The sequence below is a fragment of the Muscardinus avellanarius genome, assembly GCF_963383645.1.
Source record: "Muscardinus avellanarius genome assembly, chromosome: 3".
Taxonomy (NCBI): Eukaryota; Metazoa; Chordata; class Mammalia; order Rodentia; family Gliridae; genus Muscardinus; species Muscardinus avellanarius.
The window spans coordinates 58,133,780-58,160,267 of record NC_137788.1 but is presented as its reverse complement, the minus strand read 5'-3'; the positions used below and the strand labels follow the sequence as shown (position 1 = coordinate 58,160,267).

General features: G+C 38.1%; 1 protein-coding gene across 1 annotated transcript in view; it reads right to left on the bottom strand.

The window, feature by feature from the left end:
- The window catches only part of SGIP1 (SH3GL interacting endocytic adaptor 1), a gene marked incomplete at both ends in the record, with an annotated part of 146,597 nt that overhangs the window by 27,396 nt on the left and 92,713 nt on the right, over nucleotides 1–26,488 (bottom strand). Inside the window, one exon of the mRNA XM_080691438.1 lies at nucleotides 6,804–6,915. Within this exon, the coding sequence (XP_080547564.1) occupies nucleotides 6,804–6,915 (112 nt within the window). The remainder of the gene's footprint in view (nucleotides 1–6,803; nucleotides 6,916–26,488) is intronic.

The following is a 26,488-nucleotide window of genomic DNA, read 5'->3' as shown; positions in this document are numbered from 1 at the left end:
GAGAAATCAAGGTTAATAAAAAATTTGCTCACATTTGAGCACAGGTGATTCAATTTTTCCCCAAAGTTACTTAGAGTACTAAATAACTTGGCGATTGATGGGACACACGTAGCTCAGGTGAGGTGGTTGCTGGTACATATTCAAAAAAGCCTTTGGGAAGAACTGCTATAACTTTAGATGCATACGGTTTGGGATTTAGTAGGGAGAAGGCAAACTTCCTAAAATTGCCATGAATTTCTCCCTTGCTTGGATGTTATCCATAATTTTGTGCTGTTCTGAATGAGAATTTCTTGGTTTCTAGAAGTCTGTGTTTCCATCTCTCTTAGAGAATATTGCTATTTCCCAATATGGGTGTGGATTGCTGTCTGCCTCCTCTACTTTTTAGATCCATTAACCTTCTTTGATTGCTGGTGCTTAATTGGTGCTGAGCCTAGGCTCACTCAAGCTGAGTCTGCTTGATGTTTTTCAGTATATGAACATGCAGAATATTGTTTGGCAGTTCTGGAAGATAACAACAATTAGTCGGAGCACCTGCTAACTTAGAAATCAGCACCTAACATCACTCAGTATATTGTTGTTAATGGTGACCCAAGTGTTTTGAAGTGGTAGAGGGTCTTCTCAGTTTCCTTTTCAGGTTGGTCAAAGGAGATCTAAGAGCTGATGTGACAGGTAATAAAGGTACTCGTTTGAAGGCAAGCCAGAGAAGGGAGGATGTGATATTTATTGAATTAATAAACATCATTCCCTCCATTACTATACAAATTATTATTATTTTGAGCAGAAGGCAGTTAAAACAGAGCAAATCAGCTTCTTCCCTCAAAAGGCTTATAGTATTGGGTAACAGAGATAGTCCATATATTCCAGCATAAGAAATACTGATGCCCCTTAATCCTATTTCTGCATCCCCAATCTCAGAATCAGACCTTTGCTGGCTCATCATTCACCCAGTATCTAAGAGGATCTGAAAATTTTTATATAAAAATTTAATATTTGCTGGGTGTGGTAGCATACTACACCTGTGATCCCAGTAGTTGGGAGGCTGACACAGGAGGATCACAAGTTTGAAGCTAGCCTCAATACTATTTTTTTTTTGTGTGTGCGTTTTTGGGATGAAACCAGGGGCATATACCTCTTGCCCTATTTTTTCTTATTTTGAAACTGGGTCTCAGTAAGTTGTAGAGGGCCTCACTAAGTAGCTGAGGCTGTCCGTGAACCGTGATCGTCTGTCCTCCCAAAATGCTTGGGTTACAAGCATGTGCCACCACGCCTGGCTAGCTTCAACAATTTAGTGAAACTGTTTCCAAATAAAAAATAAAATAGGGCTTGGGGTTATAGCTTAGATGTAGAAGTCCCCTGAGTTCAACCCCTAGCATCACAGATACACAAAATATTAAAGTTTTATATTTTTCATATTCACTAAAAGAAAGTCACTTTTGACTTTGATTATTATTCCTATCGGTAGGCAGTATGGCGATACTTCGTATGAGTTTGAATTATGGAACTTAATGGAAATATAAATAAATTCTTGCCTTATGAATAAAATCTGAAGTCAGGTGAATCCTCACAAATGAAAACATCTATCAATAATGGCTGCCCGACACACGCTTCTGGCTCCCTGCCTGTTGGTCCTGCCCTCAACAAAATCAAGAATGGCAAGCTTTCAAAATCCAGTTGCAAGTGATGGATACCTTGATTTCTTTCTATTGCCACAGGTGAACCACGTTCACAAGTGGGGATGCAGAAATGCGGGCCAGTTTTGGTGGGAGAATGCGAAATTAGAATTATGTGAGGCCACCAGAAATTCTTCTCTTCCGTAAAATATAACTTTCATGTACTGTGTTGAATAAGCCCGCAGATCTCTTTCTAAGAGCACAGCCGCACACGTGCAGCTTGCCTTTTTTTTTTTTAAATCTATAATCCCCTTTCTTTTAATTTATTTTGTGGTACTGGGGATAGAAGCCAGGGGTATTTATTCTACCTCTGAACTACACCCTCAGCCCTATTTTATTTTTATTTGGAAATAGGGTCTTGCTTAGTTGTCCAGAGCCTTGCCCAGTTGCTCAGGCTGGCTTTGAACCTTCAATCCTCCTGACTTAGTCTTCCAAGTACTATGATTACAGGCATGTGTCACCATGCCCGGCCTTATAATCAATCCCCTTTCACTGATTTCTGTAATAAGAAAAATCCATTTCACATTAAAGAACTCAAACTAAGAAAGCCCTCTCTGAAGCCTTCCTTACTACCTTCTGCATTGAGCCCTCCTTCATTTTCCTTTCTCTAGCATCCCTTGAATACATGTGCAGGCCACTTTTAAGAAACTCTTGTATTTTCCTGCACTTCTTATCTCTTATTGTGAAGGCAACGATTGTGTCTTAGGTTCTGGGAAGGCAAAGGTATACAATGTAGAATATATAATGAGGTAGGAGTGAAATAAAATTTTATAAAAATAAATTCATACATCAAATAATTATACATTTGGTACCTGTATACAATATACCAGGCCCCATGTAATACACTAGAATTGGTAGCAACAAATAGAACAGAGCACTGTGAAGGCTTCCAGCTGAAACAGGAGACAGATGCAGAATAAATAATTAAAATTTGATGATAAGAGAAGGGTAGGATAGAGTTGAAAAAATTTTTCTAAGGGATTAGAGAATTAATCTTTGGTCCTTATCTTTTAGCACCAAATCTGTTCAAACAGGAGCTAGAAAGGGAAGATGTATTTCCCCAGCCGGTAGTCAAAGATCAAAAAATTCCCTGCCTGTGAAATATTGAGAAAGTCAGAGTACCTGTTTCAGGTGCTATCAATATTCAGGGAATGAATGTAACTATATTTTAATGGATTATATATCATATCATTGCATATAATAATTAAAGCAGTAGATTTCTGTTTCTAGTGCATGGTCTGAAATAAATGACTTTGATACAGGATGGTGGTTGACTTTATTTCTACCTGAATATAGAATTCGAGGTATTTCCTTGAAAGTAAATAACAAAGGAAGAATGAATAAGATGATTCACTGACTGGATATGGAATTAAATGTAGAAAGATGTCACTTCATGATCTGTTCATAAATTTCAGATCTCAAGAGATACATGGAATTTCCCATCAACCAGCATATAGGATGTACTGCAATGATTTGTGGCAATATCATTGAAAACAGATTGAATACATATTCACAAGTTAAAGGTTATGTTAATTTTTGAAAGATGTAGGAAGAGCATTAGTATTAATTGAGTTGAGCCAGGCATGGTGGCACATGCTTGCAGTCCTAGTATTCTCATTTATTCTCATTCTCTCTCTCTCTCTCTCTCTCTCTCTCTCTCTCTCTCTCTCTCTCTCTCTCTCTCTCTCTCTCTCTCACCACTGTACCCCAAAACCCTCAAGTGCTACATTATTGGAATGCTCAGGTGATGAACAATTGGCTCACAAATGCAGGACTCCCCACATGCTTGTCATAGTGTGCTGGGGAAACTGAACTAGGATGCAAAACCTGGCTAGTATTGTAACAGGCCCATAGGACTACTTCTTGGGATTAAAAAATATATATATTATTAAGGGGTTCTTGTCTCTGATCGCAGCATATCTATACCAATTCCATGATGGATTTGTATTATACTTGCGCACAGTCTTATTTCCATTCCGGTTGTCTTCATAACCTAACTACTTTCTGTCTAGCACAATGGCAGACACACAGCAGCCATTCTGTAAGTGTTAGGTGAGAAATTCAGCTAAACTTGTTTAGTAAATATATAGGTACTCCATGCCAGCCCTTTTAGGTGGTAAGGGTTCAGTGTTGGATAAAAGAGGCAAAATCCAGCTCTTTTGGAACTTAGATTCCAGTGGAGGAAGATATTTAACAGGCCATAGGAAAAGACATGCACAGAGTTAGGAGAATTGTGCTATGACAAAGAGAAAGTGGGGTGCAGAGGAAGACAGTATTGGGTCAGGAGGGAGTGTTGTTATCTTATATGGGGTGGACTGAAGTTCTTTTTGATAAATTTGCTGAAGATTCATAAAGAAAGTGAGAACACCAATCACTCAGACATGTAGGAGAAAACTTCACTAAAGCAGAAAGACCCCAAGGTGCTGATGGCTTTGGGGTGATGAGAAGCAGCCACGAGGCCTGTGTGGCTTCTGTGGAGTGATAAGGAGGAAAGGGAAGGACAAAAGGTCAGAGATGAGGAAGGGAGCAGAGAAGGAAGATCACAGCCAGCAGGGTCTATAAGGACAGAGCACTCTAGAGATTTACAAACCATTAGGAAGCATTGTGCATTCACTTTGAGCAGGATAGGAGGGGTTTGAGCAGAGCAATGACATGAAATAAATTTAGAAAGCCAAAAGTGTATGTGGAGAGACCAGTTAGAGTTCTCTGAATGAATTAGTGAATGACTGAAAGCCAGTTAGGAAGCAGACAGAAAAGAATTCATTCTTGTATGATTCCCAGCTGTTTTTACTCCAGTGTATATGTTTTCTCCATACTTTCATTTCTCTCTGTCTTTTTTTTTTGTGGGTACAGAAATTGAATCCAAGGGCGTTCTACCTCTGACCTACCCCATATCCCTTTTTTCGTTTTGTTTTGAAACAGTGTCTTGCTAGGTTGCTGAGAGGCTTGCTAAGCTGCAGAGGCTGGTCTCTAACCGGCAATCTTTCTCAGCCTCCCAAGTACTGTGATTACAGGCACGTACCACCATGCCTTGGCCCATTTCTCATTTTTTAAATGTGTGTTTTTGTCTTTAATTTTTTCAGTTTGGGCCAACCTGAATTTTTAAGGTATAGGTTGGTCAGTGATAAATGATTTTTAGAAATGGTATGATAGAATTGTTTCATTTTTCTGTACAAACAATATTTTATGGAACCAGCATATATATATATATGTATATATATACATACATATATATACATATATATATAATCATACAAGATGGTATGTGTATATGTATGTGTGTGCATGTGAATAAATGGTGTTTACATGTCCTATATGAGGTAGATTTTAATTTCTATTGATACTGTTGAAGTGGCAAATGGCCTTCATGCTCTGAAGATGAAGGAAGAACAGGAGAGAGATCAGAGTCAACAGAGTTTGTTTCTCTGTAATATTCTGTGCTATTAAGGTCTGGATATGATATGTCCCCCAAAGGTCATGAGTTGAAGGCTCAGTCCCCCATGTGGCAAAAGTCCAGAGGTGGGGCTTTTGGGAAGCGGTTGGACCCTGAAGGCTCTGACCTCATTGGTGGGTGAAACCACTTAATGGATTCACAATCTGAATGGACTACTGGAAGGAGGTGGAAACTGTAGGCAGGTGGGGCATGGTTGGAGGCAATAGGTCACTCAGAGTGTGTCCCTGGAGACTGTATCTTGTACCTTGCCCCTTCCTCTCTCTCTGCTTCTAGTTGCCATGAGCTGATCATTAGGGCCTTCCACAGTATGGGGCCAGCTGTCCATGGACTGAAACTGTGAGCCAGGATGTCTTCTACCTCCAAGTCATCAGTGTCAGGTATTCTGGTCACAGTGATGAAGAGCTGACTAATATACATGGGCCCAGAATAAAACCTAGATGTTGTTGAAAGAGACATGACATTTGGGGAGACTGATAGTTCCCAGTGTCTGGGCATGACACTTAAAGGTGAGATTATTAATTATATATTAGTTTTTCCACTATAATATTGTTAGGGTTAGACTTAAAAAAAAAACAACAGTGTTTCTGGACTGTAAAGAGGATTCACACTTAGTCATAGAAATTACCACTTGAAATATATGTGGTGATCCAACTTCTAATTATAGTCAATTATCACTGTTTTAAAAATTGTATAATGTAGTCTCTATGCACATTTAATTTTTTTATTTTATCCTTTTTGTCATTGATAGTAAAGTATTCCCAGGCCTGGTCTTTATATGTAGAAAAACCAAGAGCAATCTTTCCATTCCCATGCCTCCCCTTTGTCACTCAAATTCAGATATGGAATTATACTAATGACACATTTAAAAGTAAGTTTGACTTAGGTATTTAGTTTTCAGTCACTCTTAATGCTATTTTGGGGTCATGAATCATTTTTTATAAGTGATGAGTGCTACAGTCTCTTGAAATAAAAATGCGGAGATAAGATATACAATATAATTTCTGAAAATACATAAACTTTTTGAATTCTATTCATTGAACTCCTTATTAATAGGTAAAATGTTTATTCATATCACACATGCATTCAGGCCAAGTCTGTTGTCAATATGTAGTAATATAAATCAAACCAGGCTTATATAAATAAAGGGTTGTATATTTTTTCCTAGAATTCTTACTTTACTGTGATTTAATTTTTTATTTTCTTTTCATTTTGGACAGGTCTTTCTTCCTAGCAAGGTGCTAGTCTAGGTGTTTGAGGAAAGGTTTTTTTCCCTTCCATGTTATCATTCTAATCCATTGTTTCAAGTTATATGTGGATGGGATGATTCTTGTCTAAGAAAGACTAAAATGATAAAAGACACAATCTAGATATTACTTTTGTGAGACAATAAATTTTCTCATTGTGGATAGAATTTGATATGGATTTTTGTTACTTACAATCAAAACTGAATCAGAAATTTCTAGACAGTAAGATATTATAATATTAGATCTCTTGCTACCTTTTAAAAAAGCAATGACTTAATATTGCTAATTAAAATTTATCCTCTAGTCTAGGTATGCTACCTATTATTAACTAAATTATTTTTGGTTTTAAGATAAGGAAGGAAAAGTTACATTTAGGGTGTCCCCCATTAGATAGGCTAGAGCTCAGAGAATGAGTGGACCGCGTGCTAGGCTTACTTGCTTGGATCTGCTCCTTTGAAGTAGGCATTGACTGTTTCCGTGAATGCTGCTGCAACAGGGAGGGTGTCCTGGGCTCCCATGGTTAGGGGGCTGGGTCCCCTGGAAGAACCTGCATGAAATGAAAAGCTTTCATTTATTATGGGCATGAGACATCGAGCATATGTGGAACAAAAAGCCCATTAAAAGACTAAGGGATAAGATCTATTACTAACAAAAAAATGTTCTACTAACCAAAACTATGTATGTATATTCAACACAGAGCTCAAGTATTTGAAAGGAAATATTTGGCTGGTTTACAGACAAACATACTTGAAATTAATTCAATTATGTATTTCACTACAGAAAAGAAAATCCAAGCAGAAAAACAAAGTCACAGGGGTTTTCAAATGTTTTGCAAGAAGAATGAGGCAGTATTTGCATGACAGTTTGTGCAGCAGGTGGTAAGTAAATAAAATTATGACTTTCCTATTTGAGCATTCAACCCAATAAACTGCTCATACTCAAAGCCTTTTGCATTTCTTTATTTGGAAGAGACAGCCAAGCAGTATCATGCCACTCAATATCCTTTCCTGGATCAGTATCATTTTAAAAAGTACAATTACTCATATCAAGTAAGCTCAAATTTACATGTTTAAAAACATATACAACCAAAATGCATATATTGACTTAGCAAAAGCACATAAATATATCCATTCACACTATTAAAAAATCAGCAACTCTCATGTTTATTGAACACCTACTGAATATCAGGCATGGCACTGGGCACCACATATGAATTATTTCCTTCAATCTCCACCTTCACCCTGCGGGATAGGCATGGTAACTCCCATTTTATGGAAGAGAGAACTGAGGTTCAGAAGGTAAGTAACTTGCCCAAGATACTATCCTAAGTTCAGTAGTAAGACAAAATTTCAAACCTAAATTTGCCTTCCTGGGATGCTAATGTTTCCAGCATAATGCCACAGTTTGTCTATATAAAACACCACTGCGTCATTTTTGCTATGACACGTAGTTTCCCAAAGGATCAAATCTCTAGATTTGGTGCTAAACAGTAATGTAAAATGTATTTATGTCACAAGCTCACTACTTCCCTTTCCTAACAAATAGAAAAGCTGGCCACTCCCCACATAGACTATATACTCTGATGTTATGACTGTTTTCTTTTGCCTTCAGTAATTTCTGTCTTCTTTTCCAGCTATAAAAAAACTACCCCTTGTATGCTTCCTTCTTCAATAAAGCTTTTCCTTAAGCATTCTAGTTTATACGTATCCCTTACTTTTCTGTCCTCTCTTGGCTCTCAATGCATTAGACTTGCTAATTCATCATCTATTTAACAAACATTTAATATCTACTATGTATCAGGCACTATTGTAGGTTCTAAGAATTCCAAGATATATTAAACATGGTCTTTGTCTTCAAGGAATTAGTTAGATGTGCCGTCCTCCTCCTCCTCCTCCTCCTCCTCCTCCTCCTCCTCCTCCTCCTCCTCCTCCTCCTCCTCCTCAGCAGCTGCAAACTCGTTGCCATCATCATTAGCAACAACCTTCACTACCAGCATTACCCCCACCACAGTTATTTGTTGCCTTTACTCTGTGTTTTCTGAAGGAAGTAAGCATTATCTTCCGTTGGAAGCTGCTATAGTTTAGATCTTCAGTCTTCTCCAAAGGCCCATGTGTTCAGGGTTTGGTCTCCAGCCTGTGACACTATTAGGAGGTAGTAGAGCCTTTAGGATGTGAGGGTCTAGTGGAAGAAAGTAAGTCATTGGGGCCATGCCCTTGAAAAGGATGTTGGGATATCAGCTCTTCTCTTTGTTTCCTGCCACTATGAAGTGAACAAACCTTTTCCTCCACTTGCTCCCTCCATGATGTACTTTGCTGTCACAGGCCAAAAGCAATAGCTACAAATATGAGCCAAAATAAACCTTTCCTTTTTAAAGATTTTTTTAATAATCTAAGGTATTTTGGCACAGTGATGGAAAACAGACTAATACAGAAACCCAGGCTCAAAGAGTTTGTACAATTGGCTCAGTCTTGCACAGCTGGCATACAAAAAATTTAAAATTCCACTGAGAAGATGGTGTTGCAGCTGGTACTTGAAGATGAATAAGATTTCATGATGAGAAGGATTAAAGCCCAGCTTGCATGTATATGTGGAGTTGATAGACACATGTACTGATGAGAAATCTCAGGAAGCCTGTTGTTGGGTAGGTGAGTATGATGGATACCAAAACATGAGACATGGAAGAAGATGAGGCTTGGGTGGTTAGGAATTAGGTCATGAAGAGTTTTGTATAACTATTTTGGGGAATTTATCTTTATTTCATAAGAAATTTATAGATATTAAAATCATAGTTCCTTTTTAAAATTTTTATAAAAATTAATGAATACTTCTCTGAATAAACTGCATGCATGTCCAATATTTATATAATTTTAAGTACAATTATAAATTTCTTGAATTCCTTGGGAATCCTGAAACTGAGATTAGAATGCCTCCTATAGAAAATAAGAGGCTGCTGAAGTAGCTGGGCGTGGTGGCGCACACTTGTAATCCCAGCATTTGAGAGGCTGAGAACGGAGGTTTGTGGTTTGTGGACCGCCTCAGCTACTTAGTGAGATCCTGTTTCAAAATAAAGAATAAAAAATAGGGCACAGGATCTAGCTTGGAGGTCAAATGCCCCTGGGTTCCATCCCTAGACCCACAAATAAAAGAAAATAAGAGGCTGCTGAAGAATTTGAAATACGTGAGGGGGCAGTTCTCAGTAAGCTTTAATATAGATCACATCAGCGATAGTGTGGTGAATAATTCAGTGAGGGAGACAATAATGTAGATGAAGAGATTTCTTAGGAAGAAAAAGATAAAATGGGTGAGAAAGATGTTTGTAGAAAAAAAATGCCATGGGGATTTTATTTTTCAAGTCTACAAAGTATTTAATAGTCTTTCCAATATTTTTGTGAATAAAATAGTGAAAGTAATATGAATAATAGTCAGGAAACTGACAATTAGATGGATCATAATATTCAATGAACATGAATCAGTGGTTCTATGTTTACTGAGGAGCTCTGTGGTGAATTATCTGAGATTGGTCCTCAGTCTGGGCTCTTTAATGCCTTAGATAAGACTAAAAAATATGCTCAGAAGTATAACAATGTAGTGGCTTAGAGTGTGGGATTTGTCATCAGACATCTGTGATTGATTCTCTTACCCTTGTTATATAAATAATCTTTTGTGGAAATGATGTAATTATGTTCGCTTTGTAGGCCTGTTCTAGGACTAATATAAGGCAAATCATTTAGTGCAGCATTTGGTTCTCAGTAAGCACTCTATGAAGACTATTTTTATGATGATTATCATAATCTAAAATAATATAGTAGTTATCTTAAATAGTGACAGACTCATCAAGACTGCTCAAAATTTTCTCAAAATTTTTAGGGACAGTTATCTGGTATTGATACAAAAATGAGCAAAATAAATGTTAAATTCATATATATCAAGATTAAAAATTAGGTAATAGTGTTTTGAGGAAAACTGACTTGGTGGAAGAATATGTAGGGGAAAACATCTGGAGGTTTTAGTTGATCAGCTTTCTATTTTTGGGCTCCAAACACCTATGCTACTTGGGCTGTATCAATAGATAAGCAATAAGTTACTAGAAAGGGATGATTTTTCTGCTCTTTGTTTTGTTGAAAAACTCACTAGCTGGATGTTGGAAAACTTTATCTACCACATAAAGACCAAACTCTTGAATGGAATGATGTGCAAGGCTATCAGTTAGACATCTGAGATCTACCTTTCAAGACCTTTGTCCTCCCAGAGTCCTATAACCTGGTTATGCCTTCCTCTAGGTCTGTGGTCCTCACTGTGGACTTAATTACAATGCCAGAAAAGCAGAAACACACAGAATAATAAACACAAAGAACCTTTTACCTTAAAAGAGCCACAGTTTATAACTCTAATTTCTTCATATTGCAATAGTAAGCCATTTATATTTTACCTTTTCCTACTTATTACATAGTTTTCCTCACTGCTATCTGGTCTCTATTAATCATTTCCCACAACTGTTTATTACTCTGCAAATATTTTCCAAATCTTGGGCCATTTTTAGGTAGTAATCTAAATGTATCTTTGTGCGAATAAATCTTTTTTCCTTTTTAATTATTTCCTTGGTAATTTCTTTATTCTAACGAAGTGGAGTGACCAATCAGCAGACCGTTTTCAGAATGCTAGGGTATTTTACATGATTATACTTAATGAAAATGCTATTAGTAATAAATGAATGCTTATATTTCCCCATAGAATCTCAGGATCTTTGTTTAATAGGATAATTAGAAAACTGGGCTAAAACTGGGAAAATGTCCAAGATGGTGAGAAATCCAAGCCTATGGCCCAAGAGGACCAAATGAGGGTCCTGGAGAATGTTTTCTCATATCTGAAATAATATTACCAGGCAGTGACTCAGGAGACCAGAGGCCAGTGCCATGCACCTGCAAGTTAATAGCCTTGTGACCTGAGGGAAGTCAATTAACCTTAGGTTCTCTCAACCGTGAAATGAAGGCAAAAGATTGCAGACTTTCTGATCTAAAATCCTCTGATTTTAAGTTGTTTATAGGCACTTAACATTTTTATAGTAAAGACGGCTTTCTCACAAAGAAATAAACTTCCTGAAAAGAGTGTCCCTTCACTGGAGGTTTGAGGGGATCTGTCCTATGTACTTAGTTTCTACCACATACAAGATAGTGGTGGGGACACACATACATAGACTTTTAGGAATAAGACACAAATGAAAAACTTCATGGAGATAAGTCCCTTTCACAGATATTATAAGGATTAAATATAATATAGGATGTCCTTGTTATCTGAGAGTAGCCAATACCAGAGAAGCCACTTACAATTAATGTATTTAAAATGGGTACCAAGTCAGGCATGGTGGTGCACGCTTGTAATCCCAGCAGTTGGGAGGCTGAGACAGGAGGATCTGGGTTCGCAGATAGCCTCAGCTACTTAGTGAGGCCCTCTGCAACTCAGTGAGACTCTGTTTCAAAAAATAAAGAATTAAAAATGGGGCTGTGTATGTAGCTCAGAGGTCGACTGCCCCTGGGTTCCAGCCCCAGTACAAAAAAAGAAATTAAGAAAAATAAAATGGGTACTAAAATTTTATGGTATATACAGATGGAAAGGTTGTTTGGATTCTTGTCATAATCCAAACTTGTTGGAAGATTTTTATTAACAAAATCAAGATTAAAATGCTAACCAATGAGTCCATAGAATGAACAAAGATGATTTTTGCTTCTATTTAAAGAAAGGGCATAGGTTTCTAATAAAATTGTATTATTGTTCTCCACACCATTCGAGTTGAGGTTTGGCTTTGATTCATGATCATAAATAAAGACATCATTACTGAATTATTAGTTTTATAAATTCTCTTACGAGTCTCAATTTCTTAATTTTCTTTTAAGGTAGCTATGATATAAAAAATAAGCAGAAATAGTTAAATTTCTGTCAAACTCTCAATGGACAATGACTTTGGGTGTGATTAAAGCAGATTTACATAGTCACTTTTACTGACTTCATAGAACCCTGCATCCATCCTAAGATTAGCAATTTTGCTTAGTAATACATATGCACCACACTTTCATAATATAGCTATTGTTTGTAAGATCTGACTTTTATGGAAAAACTACTGGCTCTGCATTTGAAGTAGTGGACAGAAATACACAGCAGTGTTAATTTGTGAAAATGGATACTGGAATGAAGACAAATGTTAGAAGCAAATATTTTCATGGCATCATGGTCTTTGCTTGCCTTTAGTAACCTTAGGGTCACCAATTCTAAACCCTTGGGTAAGGAGAGTTACCAGTGTGTGTAAACTTCTGTAGTTGGCACACAGTACTCAATACTTTGTTTGCCATTACCTCTAGCAGTGAGGAAGAAGAATTCACCAGAAGTCATGACATGAGATGCATTGTTTCAGGCCACCCTCACTGCCATGTGGATTTACCATATGAGAGAAGTACAAAGAGAAGCTTAGAGGTTCTTCCTAGGTCAGTAAAAAGAGCTTAAACTGAAAAAGTGAGTACATTCATGCAACCTTATGAGGCGAAGTGATGATTAATAATGCAACTTAAGCCAGGCGTGGTGGCGCACACTTGTAATCCCAGCATTCGGGAGGCTGAGACCAGAGGATCGCGGTTCTTGGGTAGCCTCAGCTACTTAGTGAGGCCCTGCGCAACTTAGTGAGACCCTGTTTCAAATAAAGAATAAAAAATAGGGCTGGGGGTGTAGCTCAGAGGTTGAATGTCCCTGGGTTCCATCCTCCAGACCTGCAAAAAAAAGAAAAAAAGAAAAAAGAAAAAAAGAAAAGAGTAAAGCAACATAAAGGAAATCATAGCAGTTTCATTAAAAAAAAAATAGGATGGATTTGGGAGAAAAGAAGTCAAAGAAAATTTTTTTGGTGTGTGTGGTATTGGGGATAAAACCCAGGGGGAATACTATCTTTAAGCTATACCTCCAGCCCTTTTTATTTTTTATTTGGAAACAAGGTCTTGCTAAATTGCTGAGATCCTCACGAAGTTGTTGAGGCTGGTTTTGAACCTGAGATCCACTGGTCTCAGCCTCCAAGTACTGGGACTATAGGCCATGTGCCATGATGCTTGGATAAAGAAAATTTATTACATATAAATTTTAATTTTCCTTACATCTTGGAATTTTGTGATTGTAATTGGTTTAAATTGTAGAAAACATGTCTCATATACATGTAAGTGTATGTGTGTGTTGCATATAAAAATCTATACATATAATATATTCTTGGGAGATTTACTAGTCTATTATTTATTGTTATTGCTATTATTTATTATTATTGCTATTATTTAACCTAATAATAAGGCTGTGATGGGAGATAAAGTGAGAATAGACTCTCTAAAATTCAGGGACTACACTAAATGTTTCATATGCATTACCTTATTAAAGCCTCATGCTTTTACATGTAGGAAATTAAAGCTAAGCAAAATCAAAAGATTTGCTCTAGTTAACTTTTTTTTTTTTTTTACAGTAAGTAGCTGCGCTGAGACTAAAGGCCAGATGTAACTTCAATTGTATTCTTGAACTGGGCCCTGTATTGTGAAGGTTGGCACTCAAGTGCTAGTGAGCTTTGCTGAACGCACTAGCTGTAGAACCTCTGCATGACGGCATGCGTTCTCAATGGGGGCGGTGTCACCACAAAGGAGGTGAAAATTACTTCTCAAAGGAAGGTGAAAGCAATCTTACTTTTGAACTATACAAAGCACACAGAGATACATCCAGTACATAATGGGACATACAGTACATTTGTGGTACTAAAATTCTACTGGGGAATGATTAGAAGTAAACAAAGTTCTATAAAAGGCTCCCTGGGTAAAGGAAGTAGGATTCAACACACACACACACACACACACACACACACACCAAAATGAATCGATTTGAGAAGCACTCATCCATAGGCTTAAAAGGGCCAAGGATGGGAATGTTTTTGTAAAATTTCATAACTTACTTAGAGAAAAACTGAGTCTTTTTTTAAGGACAATAATTTTTCCCTTTCTTCAGATTTAGCACTGAATGAATGACATTGATATTGCCATGGTTATCTGTGGTCTAGTCAAGATCCTTAGGGGGAAAATCTAGTAAAGACTTTACAAAGGAATGAAGCACAGGAAAGGGAGGCTCGAGGGCCTGGTCAAGCCAGGAGAGGTGTTTTCCCATGGGCAATGGAGTAAGTTTCTTAACTTCATTGGGAAGGAGTAGAGCCAGGGGATTGAGGAGTGAGAAACCAGAGAGAGCGTGGGCCGGGCTTCATGCACATGGGAACAAGGTCAGAATACAGGTAGGGAGACAACGACACAGGTCCAGGAGCTCTGAGGGAAAAAAACAAGGATCCAGTTAAAGATAGGGAATATTAGAGGTTTTAGAAAAAGGAGGGCGTGGTGGCGCACGCTTGTAATCCCGGCATTTGGGAGGCTGAAACAGGAGGATCATGGTTTGCAGACAGCCTCAGCTACTTAGTGAGGCCCTTTGCAACTCAGTGAGACCCTGTTTCAAAATAAAGAATAAAAAATAGGGCTGGGGCTGTAGCTTAGAGGTAGACTGCCCCTGGGTTCCATCCCCAGTGTATATATATATATATATATATATATATATATATATATATATATATATAAAGATAAAGAAAAAGAAAAAGGAAAGAAAAGAAGAAAGAAAAGAAGGAAGGAAATATCCAAGAATGTTAAACAGGTAGAGCATTTCTCTGTAAAATGTCTGGTAGGCGTTTTCAGAGAAGTGGTGGCTTCTTGAAGGCTCTATCTTGGACTGACACCCTAGCTCATTATCAGTCTGTTAAAGTCTTTCTTAAATAGAATTGAGAAACATTAGGACATACAAAAAGAACATTCACTGAAGGACACTAAATGGCTAAAAAGTATTAAAATGTCTTCAGCTTCACTTATAATAAAAAAATAAAGCAGGAAGAAACAATTTTTAGGTCAGAAAGGATCTGAAAAATGAATAATGTGCACTTCTGAGAATGTATTGAAATAGGCACTTCTGTAGTATGCTGGTGAAAGTAAAATTTTGCATAATTTTTCTAAAAATCTATTTGGCAATGTGTATCATAAAATTTTAGAAGTTTTATAGTTTTAAACCATAAATTAAAATTTCAAAATCTATTCTAGGAAAATATCTTAAGGTCAAAGAATCAAGTGCAAAGATATGCATTGCATATGGAAAAACTTGAAACAATTTAAATATCTAATAATGGAGGTGGGTAAAACAAATCATGACTAGTGACTTTATGGGGTATGATGTAGAAATTAAAAATTTTTTAGTATGTCTGTGTTACATATTACATATTGCTTTTTTCCCTAAAGGCCAGTAGGGTATGGTAGCCTCAGTACTTGGGCAGCTGGACAGGAGGATTGCAGGTTCAAGACCAGCATGCAGTAACTTATTGAGATCTGCTTCAAATAAAATAAAAAGGGTTGGGGGTGTTGTTCAGTAGTAGAATGTCCCTGGGTGGTTCAAGCCCTAGAACTAACACACATACACACACATATACAAAAGGCAATACTAATAGAACTGTGCTGATGAAGACATAAAAAAACTTGTTATTCATAATGTCATGATGGACATTTTAGAGGGATATTTGCCAGTGTATAGTAATATAAATGTGCATATCCTTTCACACAGCAATCTCAGTTTTAGTGATCTATCTTTAGGGTGCATTCAGATGAGTACATAAAGCCACAGGTTAAAGGCTTCCCGTTATGCCACTTCACATGTTAGAAAAGAAAGGTACAAAACCTAAATATCCATTAAGAAAAGATAGGTATATTTATATAACATAATGCTATGGACTGATTAAAGTGATTACATGCATTAAGGAGTTGGAGAAAGACGAAGGAGACAATGTTCAAACCTGTCAGTTTAGATTATTCCATGGTTTCTCCCAATAGAGGAAAGAGATTGAAAAAAAAAGACAACCAAGAGAGTCAAGAAGGTAGACATCTGGAATTACTATACAATATGTGATGGCCAATGTCATTTTAAACTAAATTTCAAGAAGAAAGTGTGGTATCTAATTTGCGCAGGTTTGCAAATGCAGTGTGAAATAAGCCCAGGGAGGACGGATGTATTTGCAAGTGGTTTTCCAAAGGGTCCTTTTTATTTAATTAATTAATTAATTTATTTATTTTTGGTGGCACTGGGGTTCCTGGAAGCCCTTCTACCTCCGGGCTACACTCCCAGACCTATTTTTACATTTTTTTTAAAACTTGGAAACAGGGTCTCCTAAGCCAGCACGCGCAGCTGGCTTCGAACCTGCGCCATCCTCCTGTCTCTGCCTCCCAAGCGCGGGGATTACAAGCGTGCGCCACCACGCCCGGCATAAGGGTCCTTTTTAATATAAAACAAATATTCAGACTCTAAGCTTTGACTCCAACTATGCCATCAAGTGGAACATGGAGACCTTTACCAGTATTCAGTGCCACTTCTCGGTTTTTTATTCTGCAATTGCTTGAAATGGGCACAGTGAGCTCGGAAAGCAAACCTGAGACCTTCGTGTGGGATGGAGCTGCGTTTGTGTCTTGGATAGAATCACTGCTGCAGAGAATTGCACTGTCTCCCGAAGATAACATGCTTGTAGGTTTTGCCTCTTTATTTTGCATTTACCTTTTAAGTTGCACCTGTTTATCTACCATTCTTTATAAAATCCTGTTATTTCAGGTTGCTTTTTCTATAAATTATAATATCAATTGTGAGAATAATTAGATTTGTATATATATGTACACTCGCTTATACACATTCACTCTATGGTGTAAATTTAAATGCCTACTGTGGACTGAAGGTCACCGATCTGGTTATAGATTTTATTTCCATTAATATCTATATTTCCTTTATTATAAAACATATGCTTGAAAGCATTTTAACATTTTTAATTGGGCTGCATCTTGCTGTATACAATGTCAAAAGAAACCTGGCAGCTGCTAACAGTGGATGTGCTTATAACCCGCAGTGGCTATTTATAGACTATAGCTTGTGGCTATAGTCCCACACACATAAGCAGAGACCATGCTGTTATGGTCTCTGCACTATAGCCACAAGTAGAAGCTACTAGCTTATTTCATGTTCTCCTCAGTGAGTTTGAGCTACTTCATTCATGTGAACTCTTACATTTGGAGAAAAGAAGAAAAGATTCTACTCTGATTCAGTAAGAAAATGAAGAGTTACTTGTCCATAGGATATTAACTCCCATACACCTGGCTGTGTAACTATGGGTAGGAGAAACTGCCATGTTTGTTGGCATCTGAACTGCAGAATTTTGCAAGATGGGACAAGCAGGTTATGACTGACTTACGTATGATGGCAGAATACTCAGGTGCTAAAACTGTCAGAAACTTCTAGTCGACTTTCAGAAAAACGGTTTACTTAGCAGAAATTTATAAATAAAGTCTGGAAATGAATGCAGACACACATTCTGGAATTTTTGCTGTGTTGCAAAAATAAACTATCAATCAAAAGAGAATAAAGAGGTCAAGTTTATAAACATGTGGTATAGAAGCCGGGTGTGGTGGCACATGCTTGTAATCCCAGTACTTGGGCGGCTGAAACAGGAGGATCGCACAGGTTCAAAGCCAGCCTCAGCTACTTAGTGAGGCTCTCAGCAACTTAGTGAGATCCTGTTTCAAAATAAAATATAAAATAGGTCAGGGGTATAGCCCAAAGGTAGAGGCCCCTGGGTTCTATCCCCAGGACCACAATAAAATAAAATAAAATAAAATAATAAAATAAAATAAAATAAACATGTGGTATTAAAATGTCAAGCCACTTAGCTACTGCTTAGTGAGGACCTTTGCAACTCAGTGAGACCCTGTTTCAAAATAAAGAATTAAAAATAGGGCTGAGAGTGTAGCTCAGAGGTAGCATGCCCCTGGGTTCCATCCCCAGTACCACAAAAAAAAAAAGGAAAGGAAAAAAAAAGTCAAGCCACTGAGATATGATATATAACTGTTAATAGCTAGATGTGATTCATAGATTCTGAGTATGAAATGGGTTTAGATTCTATTTTTGGTAATTATATGGAAGATAGTGGTTTATACTTTGTCATTGGTTAGAAAAAGAATGCTTTTCTGTACTTAACAAAGTTTACTTTGAACCTGAAAAAGTTTTAAGCCATTGGATCATCCATTTCCTCGGATGGATTATTGGGAGTAAGTAAGTATAGCACATCGTGTGTGTGTGTGTGTGTGTGTGTGTGTGTGTGTGTGTACAGAGAGGCTTTTCAAGAATTTTCACCCAAAGATTAAGAATGTTATTTATACTAATCTCTAGATAGTGTGATTTTGGGGTGATATTTACTTTTTATTTATACTCTTCATATTTGAAAAATTTAAAGTAATGGGCTTAAATCAATATCATAATTAGAATAAAGCAAACTATGAGGTATTTTCAAATACCTTATGATGGTAAAAAAGATACTATCGTATATTAAAAGAAAAGGATGCATCATTATATAATGTTTGATAACATAAACTACACACACACACACACACACACACACATACACACACACACAAACACACACAGCCATTCACATGAAAAACCTTAGAATTAAAATATACCAAAATGAGCCGGGCATGGTGGCACACACTTGTAATCACAGCATTCGAGAGGCTGAGACCTGAGGATCGTGGTTCACGGACAGCCTCAGCTACTTAGTGAGGCCCTTTGCAAATTAGTGAGACCCTGTTTACAAATAAAGAATAAAAAATAGGGCAGAGAGTATAGCTTGGAGGTCAAATGCCCGAGTTCCATCCCCAGACCCGCAAATAAAATAAAACAAAATAAAATACTAAAATGATAATGGTGCTTATCTATGTTTATTAGCTTATAGATTATTCAATTTGTGCTTTTCTGTTTTCTAACTTTTGAAAAATAATATACATGCATTATTTTAGTATCATGTTAAAATATTTATATCAGACAGAATTATTTTGTAATTTTAAATAACATCAAGGTTTTTATATTTCTCCTTAATTTCTTGAATGGTGCCTTCTATTTAAAAATGGATCCTGGCTGGGCGTGGTGGCACATGCTTGTAATCCCAGCACTTAGGAGGCTGAGACAGGAGGATCGCACAGGTTCGAAGCCAGCCTCAGCTACTTAGTGAGGCTCTCAGCAACTTAGTGAGACCGTTTCCAAATAAAAATATAAAATAGGTCTGGGAGTATAGCCTGGAGGTAGAAAGCCCCTGGGTTCCACCCCTAGTACCACACACACAAAAAATAAATAAAATAAAAATGGATGCTGGTAATTTTGAAAATTACTGAAAGTTGTTCTTCTAAAGGGGCAAATATCTATATATGAAGAAACAGGAAGAATGCTGCCTGCCATGGTGGGCATGCCAAAAGCCTGCTATGTGAGCTGATAGTTTCATGGTGAGTGGGATGTGGGTCCAATCTGAAAAGGGCAAAATCTAAGGAAAGGAGTAACTAATATTAAATGTCTCATTCTTCCTCTTCCTGCACCCACTATTCACAATGATGATTGTAACTCTATTTGAACATTTTGAAAGATTAGCATTGCCCCTGCTCCCTTGCGACCAGCTCCCAGGATAGCCTTTGTGTTTGCTTGGAGGCATGTTTTGAGTCCCTGTGTCAGCTAAGGGAGGCCATGTTATCATTACACTGTATAGAAATTCTGAATGGCACATCCTACCTGTGTAGCTGTGTGCCAGCAGGAAAAGAAGCCTCAAGACCATATTTTCTTGATTTTTGGTGACTAAGTCCAGCAGGGCCCACAGAAAAGAGGAGCAAGTCTCTGAAATCTCCTGTCAGCTGACAGTCTGTGCTCTGGCAGAAAGGATGGTCTCACATGGCGCAAAAGAGCTGGAGACACAAGAGTCAAGGTCCTACTAGCAATGATTTATCTTCATGCCTCATTTTAGTGACCTTAAATCAATCTTTGATTTAACAAATGAAGAGGTTTATGTAAAATTCCTAGCACAGGCCCTAGCTCATATTAGGTATTTACTAATGTTAATAATTATTTTAGAAAATGATTATATTTTTGTGGTATATTATAATTTGAAAAGGCCATTAATATGCAACTATCCAAGATCTGTTTGGGTTTATATGTGATGTCAACCAAATATATCTATTCCAGACTCTGTTTTATATGGGCTTAGCAACAAGAGATTCTCCTGAGTCTTGATATCATCTTGGAATCACAAGAATATCTTCTTGGTTCATTTATATCAGCTATCTTTCTTGGGATAGCCAGAAGTTCATAAAAAGCATGTGGTGTGTGTGTGTGTGTGTGTGTGTGTGTGTGTGTGTGTGTATGTGTGTGTGTGTGTATTGCTGGGGAGCCAACCCAGAGCCTCATGCATACTAAGCACATAGGCTCTACTACTGAGCGATACCTCAGCCTATAACAAGAGAATTTTGCAATGGAGTATGCAGTCTAAGTCTGTGGATAGCTCTTCTAAAAAGACTCATAATAAAAACAAAAGTTACCGAGCTCATCAGCCAGCTACTATATAACAAAGGCTCGGAATCATCCAAAGGTGTAGTTACCTTTGGGATTCTCAGCTTTTCCATTCTTTTCTTGGAAAGTTTGAAATTACTTGTCAAATCTGCCGAAATGCCATGCTTTACAATCCCTTTAATGAAAGAAATGGTAACAGATTTTCTTGTATGTCTCCCACCAGCATTTACCCAGAACCCTGAGGAGTGTCCCACCAGGCCGATCATTAGTCTCAACAAGTCAGCTTGAATAAAGGGCTCTCGTGGCGGTGAGACGTGCAGCAGGGAGGTGGTGCTGTGCTCCCAAATCATTCTCACTTCATAAGCAGCAAAGAAAAGATTGCTTGTTGTTAACAAGGAGGGAGGCCACGTAGCTATTCACAGAAGACCGTGTTGTCGACTGTTCTATGTGGAAGAAAACTAGAATACTACAATTCAAACTTCTCCAAAGCAGGCGAGAATTACACTGGACACAGCTATCTTATAAGCAAGGCATGTGTGAAATTGGATCATAGGCGTAAAAGCTAAGATTGGTTGAGTGCTTTTATGTACTGAACTCGGGGCTTGACTTTAATCTTAACCCTATAAAACAGATGCCATTGTTATTCCAATTCCAGAGGAAGAAAGTAAAATGTAGAGTCCCGAAGTAACTTGCCTAAAGTTAAGCACAGTGCTGAGGCTCAGATCCAGAAGGCGCACACACACACACACACACACACACACACACACACACACACACACACCTCTTTCTGATATAAATATATGCTCCACATATTTTTCATTTTATTCACATATACGTGTGTGTGTGTGTGTGTGTGTGTGTGTGTGTGTGTGTATGTATAGAGAGTAAATCAATATTAACTAATTGGGGACTCTAGCTCTAATATCTAAGACAAAACTCCATATGCCTTTAGGGTCACATTTACATGTCATGTAAGATTTTATATTAGTATTCTAACCCAGCAACATTTCACATGGTTTCAAAGAAGACTTTACCTAAACTTAAATGTCACTCTAATTTCTCTCATCACTCTAACTTCTAGGCCAGTTTAGGACTCCTTCTTGTATGCCACCAAAGCACACTATCTTTTTTTTTTTTTTGGTACTGAGAGTTAGACCCAGGGACATTCTACCTCCAAGCTACATCCCCCATCCCTTTAAAAACTTTTTTTTTTTTTTGGGTGGTACTGGGGGTGGAACCCAGAGGCTTTCTACCTCCGGGTATACTCCCAGACCCATTTTATATTTTATTTGGAAAAAGGGTCTCACTAAGTTGCTGAGAGCCTCACTAAGTAGCTGAGGCTGGCTTCGAACCTGTGCAATCCTCCTGTCTCAGCCTCCCAGGCGCAGGGATTACAAGCGTGTGCCACCACGCCTGGCTCTAAAAACATTTTTTAACCCAGGTGTGGTGGTGCATGCTTGTAATCCGGTACTTTGGAGGCGGAAACAGGAGGATTACAGGTTTGAGGCCAGCCTCGGCTATTTAGTGAGTCTCTCTGCAATTTAGTGAGACCCCGTTTCAAAATAAAGAATAAAAAATAGGGTTTGGGGTGTAGCTTGGAGGTAGATGCTCCTGGATTCAATCCCCAGTACCAAAACAAATATTTTTTTAACAGGCTCTTGCTAAGTTGCTGAGACTGGCCTTGAACCTGTGATTTTCCTGTTTTGACCTCCCAAGTGCTATAATTGAATACCTTCACACCTTGCACCCTATCTCCTTAATTATAATATATATATATATATATATATATATATATATATATATATTTATGTATACAATATTGTAACTGTTTGCTTAATGTCAGATTTCTATGCCCCTAAAGGCAGGAACATGTCTTTGTTTTTGTACACTGCTATACCCTAATACCTTTCATAGTACTATGCACATAGCAAACAATAACCACTCATTGACTGAATAAATGCAGTCATAAATGATCAGTCCTGGTAGCAATATTTTCAAGGCCTCATTCGACATATTTGCTCATTGTTTTCCCTACCAGATATCCATGTATTGCTGAGTTAGTATGGGCAATCTTAGCATTTTGCTGTGCATCCATCATAATTGATTTTGCACACATACATATAAAAAAATAAAGACGATTTGCCTCCTTCTAAAGAATATTAGCAATATAATCATGTCTAGGCATACGTATACTGTACCTACAGTGAGTATTTTAAGTGAAGCTTTATAGTAATCATAATGAGACAATTAATATCTTATTTTGAATTTGACTTATATCTAAGATTACTGTGGGGATAGGCAGTAAATTTAAAGAATTTCTCAAGTGCTCCTACTATGTGGAAAAAGGAAAATAAAATATTTTATAAAATAAATTTCTAATCATAAGCAAAGGAATGCCAAATTTGTTATCCAATTTTGTTTTTTTGGTGGTACTGGGGTTCCTGGAAACCCTTCTACCTCTGGGCTACACTCCCAGACCTATTTTATATTTTATTTGAAAACAAAGTCTCTTAAGCCAGCGAGGCTGGCTTCGAACCTGTGCGATCCTCCTGTCTCTGCCTCCCAAGCGCGGGGATTACAAGCGTGCACCACCACACCCGGCTTACCAATTATTTTTAAAGCTTATATATGAGTTAATTTTTATTTGTTGTGTTTTAAAAAATAAAACTTTCTTCAGCCTCATACTCGGTTTTATGTGTTCATATCTGAGTGTTAGGAAGAAGAAAAAGAAGAAAGAAAAAAAGAATACAAAATAGTTGAGAAAGGTATCAACCCAAGAAAGGACAAAAGACTTTGATGACCAGCAGGCAGGAAAAAGAAGCAGAGCATTATCTCTATGTTAACCAGTTTTGCAATAATAGCTTTGGAGCAGCTGGTATTTTCTTCTAGCCATGACATCTGCAATTTTCCTACTAAGGTAGGAGATACTCAGAGTGCCACTGGGTTAGCCCATCCGTTAGGCATTATATCAGACATGAACAACTAAGACACAACAGGTTATAAAGGCATCTAGGACATTAATATATGCCAAAAACATAACCATTGATTATCACATTCAAAATAATCCCTAATATTTGTGTGGCTATTTAAAGAAAAAAAAAAACAAGTTCTAAGTTGCAATGTGTTCTTTTTTCTTTTTCTAAAACAGTTTCTGAGCCAGGCGTGGTGGGGCATGCTTGTAATCCCCGCGCTTGGGAGGCAGAGACAGGAGGATCGCGCAGGTTCGAAGCCAGCTGCGAGAGACCCTGTTTTCAAATAAAAAGTGTAAAATAGGTCTGGGAGTGTAGCCTGAAGGTAGAAGGGTTTCCAGGAACCCTAGTACCACCAAAAATAAATAAATAAATAAATAAATAAATAAATACATAAAATAAAACAGTTGCTAAATACATGCATGCCCCAATGTTAAACTCTATGGAACATCTATGGATTCAGGTGTGTGTGTGTGTGTGTGTGTGTGTGTGTGTGTATGATTGAACCCAGGAGCATTCTACTTCTGAGCCACATCTCTAACCCTATTTCATTTATTTTGAAACAGGTTCTCACTAAGTTACAGAGGGTCTTGCTAAGTTGCTGAGGATGGCCATAAACCTTACCACAAACCTCCTCCTCTCTCAGCCTCCCAAGTACTGGGATTACAAGCGTGTGCTACCATGACTGGCTTGGATCCAGCCCTTAACTCCAAGTGGATGACTCCAAATTTCCACAGTCCGTTTACTCTTGGACTCATACTATGTGATCGGTGTGCAGGAACCTCAAACCTGAGAGGTCTCCAGTGCAAATCCTTCTTCCTGACCAAATTGTCGACTCCTGGAAATTTATTTCTCCTGATTCACAATAGCACCTTTCACCCTCTATTTCAGGATGGAAGCTTCAGAGTCAGCCTCTCTTCTACCCACATTCTGTTAGATGTTCCTCCTGACAATGGTATTTGGCCATTCCCTTTATACTTCTCCTGGACTGCTTCAGTAAGTCCTCAAATTTCTTCTGCAGGGAGCCATTAAGGCTTTCCCCTAAAAGAATATTTCTGACTCAGCTGACTGTCCTTTGCCCAGAGTCAACAAGGTTCGGGGTTATGGAAAGTTCAGAGTAAAAGGTTTGAGAAAAGATCAGGTGGTGATGGTCAAAGTAAAAGTTCTGAGAGAAGATCAGGTGGTGATGGCACAAGGGTACTGATTAACCTATCTGTAAGATATGTGCTTTGGATTGGTCTTTATTGTATTCTGGTGGTGGTAGCACGAGGATATTGATTGGCCCGTAACTGTATAAATACCTCTAGAAAAACAAACCTCGTGCCGTCGCAATAGGGAAGACTGACCCGGGAGTAGTCATCGACCAGTAGAGATATTGACCCAGAAGCAGGGGTGGGCCAGTAAAGAGAGTAGGCTGGCGGCGCCCCCCCACCCCATGTTAGAATTAAAAAATTCTAAGAATCAAGTTCTAGGAGTTGAATTCTTCTTCCTCACGCCTCTCTTCAGAACTCGTGCTTTTGCTGACTGTCTCCGGCTTTCTTCCTCCCTCTAATCTTAGAAATCAAAGATGGTCATAGCACTTTCTATCTCAAAATTCTCAAAATTCAGCGTTGTGTGGGAATTTCTACTCAAATCCCTTCTCTTAGAATTTGAAGTCCTTTAGATATGAGCTCTACTTACCTTTTGAGGTCTTTAAACATTTGTTGCCTTGTCAGCTTTATTATCCCTGAGTACAACCTAGACATCCTTTCCCCTAGAGGCTGAATCTAAGCCTTCATTCAAGCTGTTTCTTTAAACAGAGGCACTTTCAGCTTTCCTTTAATGTCTCTGTCCTTTAATGTCAGACAGTTCATATCCCTCTTTTTCCAGGAAGCTAGCCAGAGACTCTTCTCCATTAAAAACCTTTTATCCTTCTCTACAATATTCTTGAAATTCTACCATGGCATTTGCTACAGAACGTTTGTCATAGGAAGTGCTAAATGCTGTTATTTCCTATAAATTCCTAGAATGCAGAAGCCACTTTTACCTCCACTTGTAGCTAAGAAGAACTCATGGCATAGTTCTGAGCCACCGAATGAAAGAATAAGAAAATCTAATCTTCAACTTTACTGCTCTTTTCCTGTTCTAGAGAAGTATTTAACTTCAGTTTTCAAACTCCTCTACACATAGCAACCCTGTCTTTTGGAGCTGAAATATTTTCCTCCCCCCCCCCCCCCGGTACTGAGGATGGAACCTCCAGGGGTATTCTATCTCCTCCACTTTTACTTTGTATTTTGAAACAGGGCCTCACTAAGTAGCTGAGGCTGGCTGCAAACCCCAGTTCTCCTGTTTCAGCCTCCCGAATGCTGGGACAAGTGTGTGCCTCCAGACCTTGGAGCTGAAATCTTTGTGCTGTTCTTGTTTTCCCCATTTGGTAACCCAGGCAGATGAGAAATTCTGTTCTATAATCTACTTCCGCAGGTGTGACACATCCGAGGTTCATTTCTTAGTGGTATTGAAGAATCTTAAAGCAAAAGCTGTTTCAAATAGTGAAAAAGGCCGGGCGTGGTGGCGCACGCTTGTAATCCCCGCGCTTAGGCAGAGACAGGAGGATCGCGCAGGTTCGAAGCCAGCCGTGCGCTGGCTTAGGAGACCGTTTCCAAATAAAAAATGTAAAAATAGGTCTGGGAGTGTAGCCCAGACGTAGAAGGGCTTCCAGGAACCCCA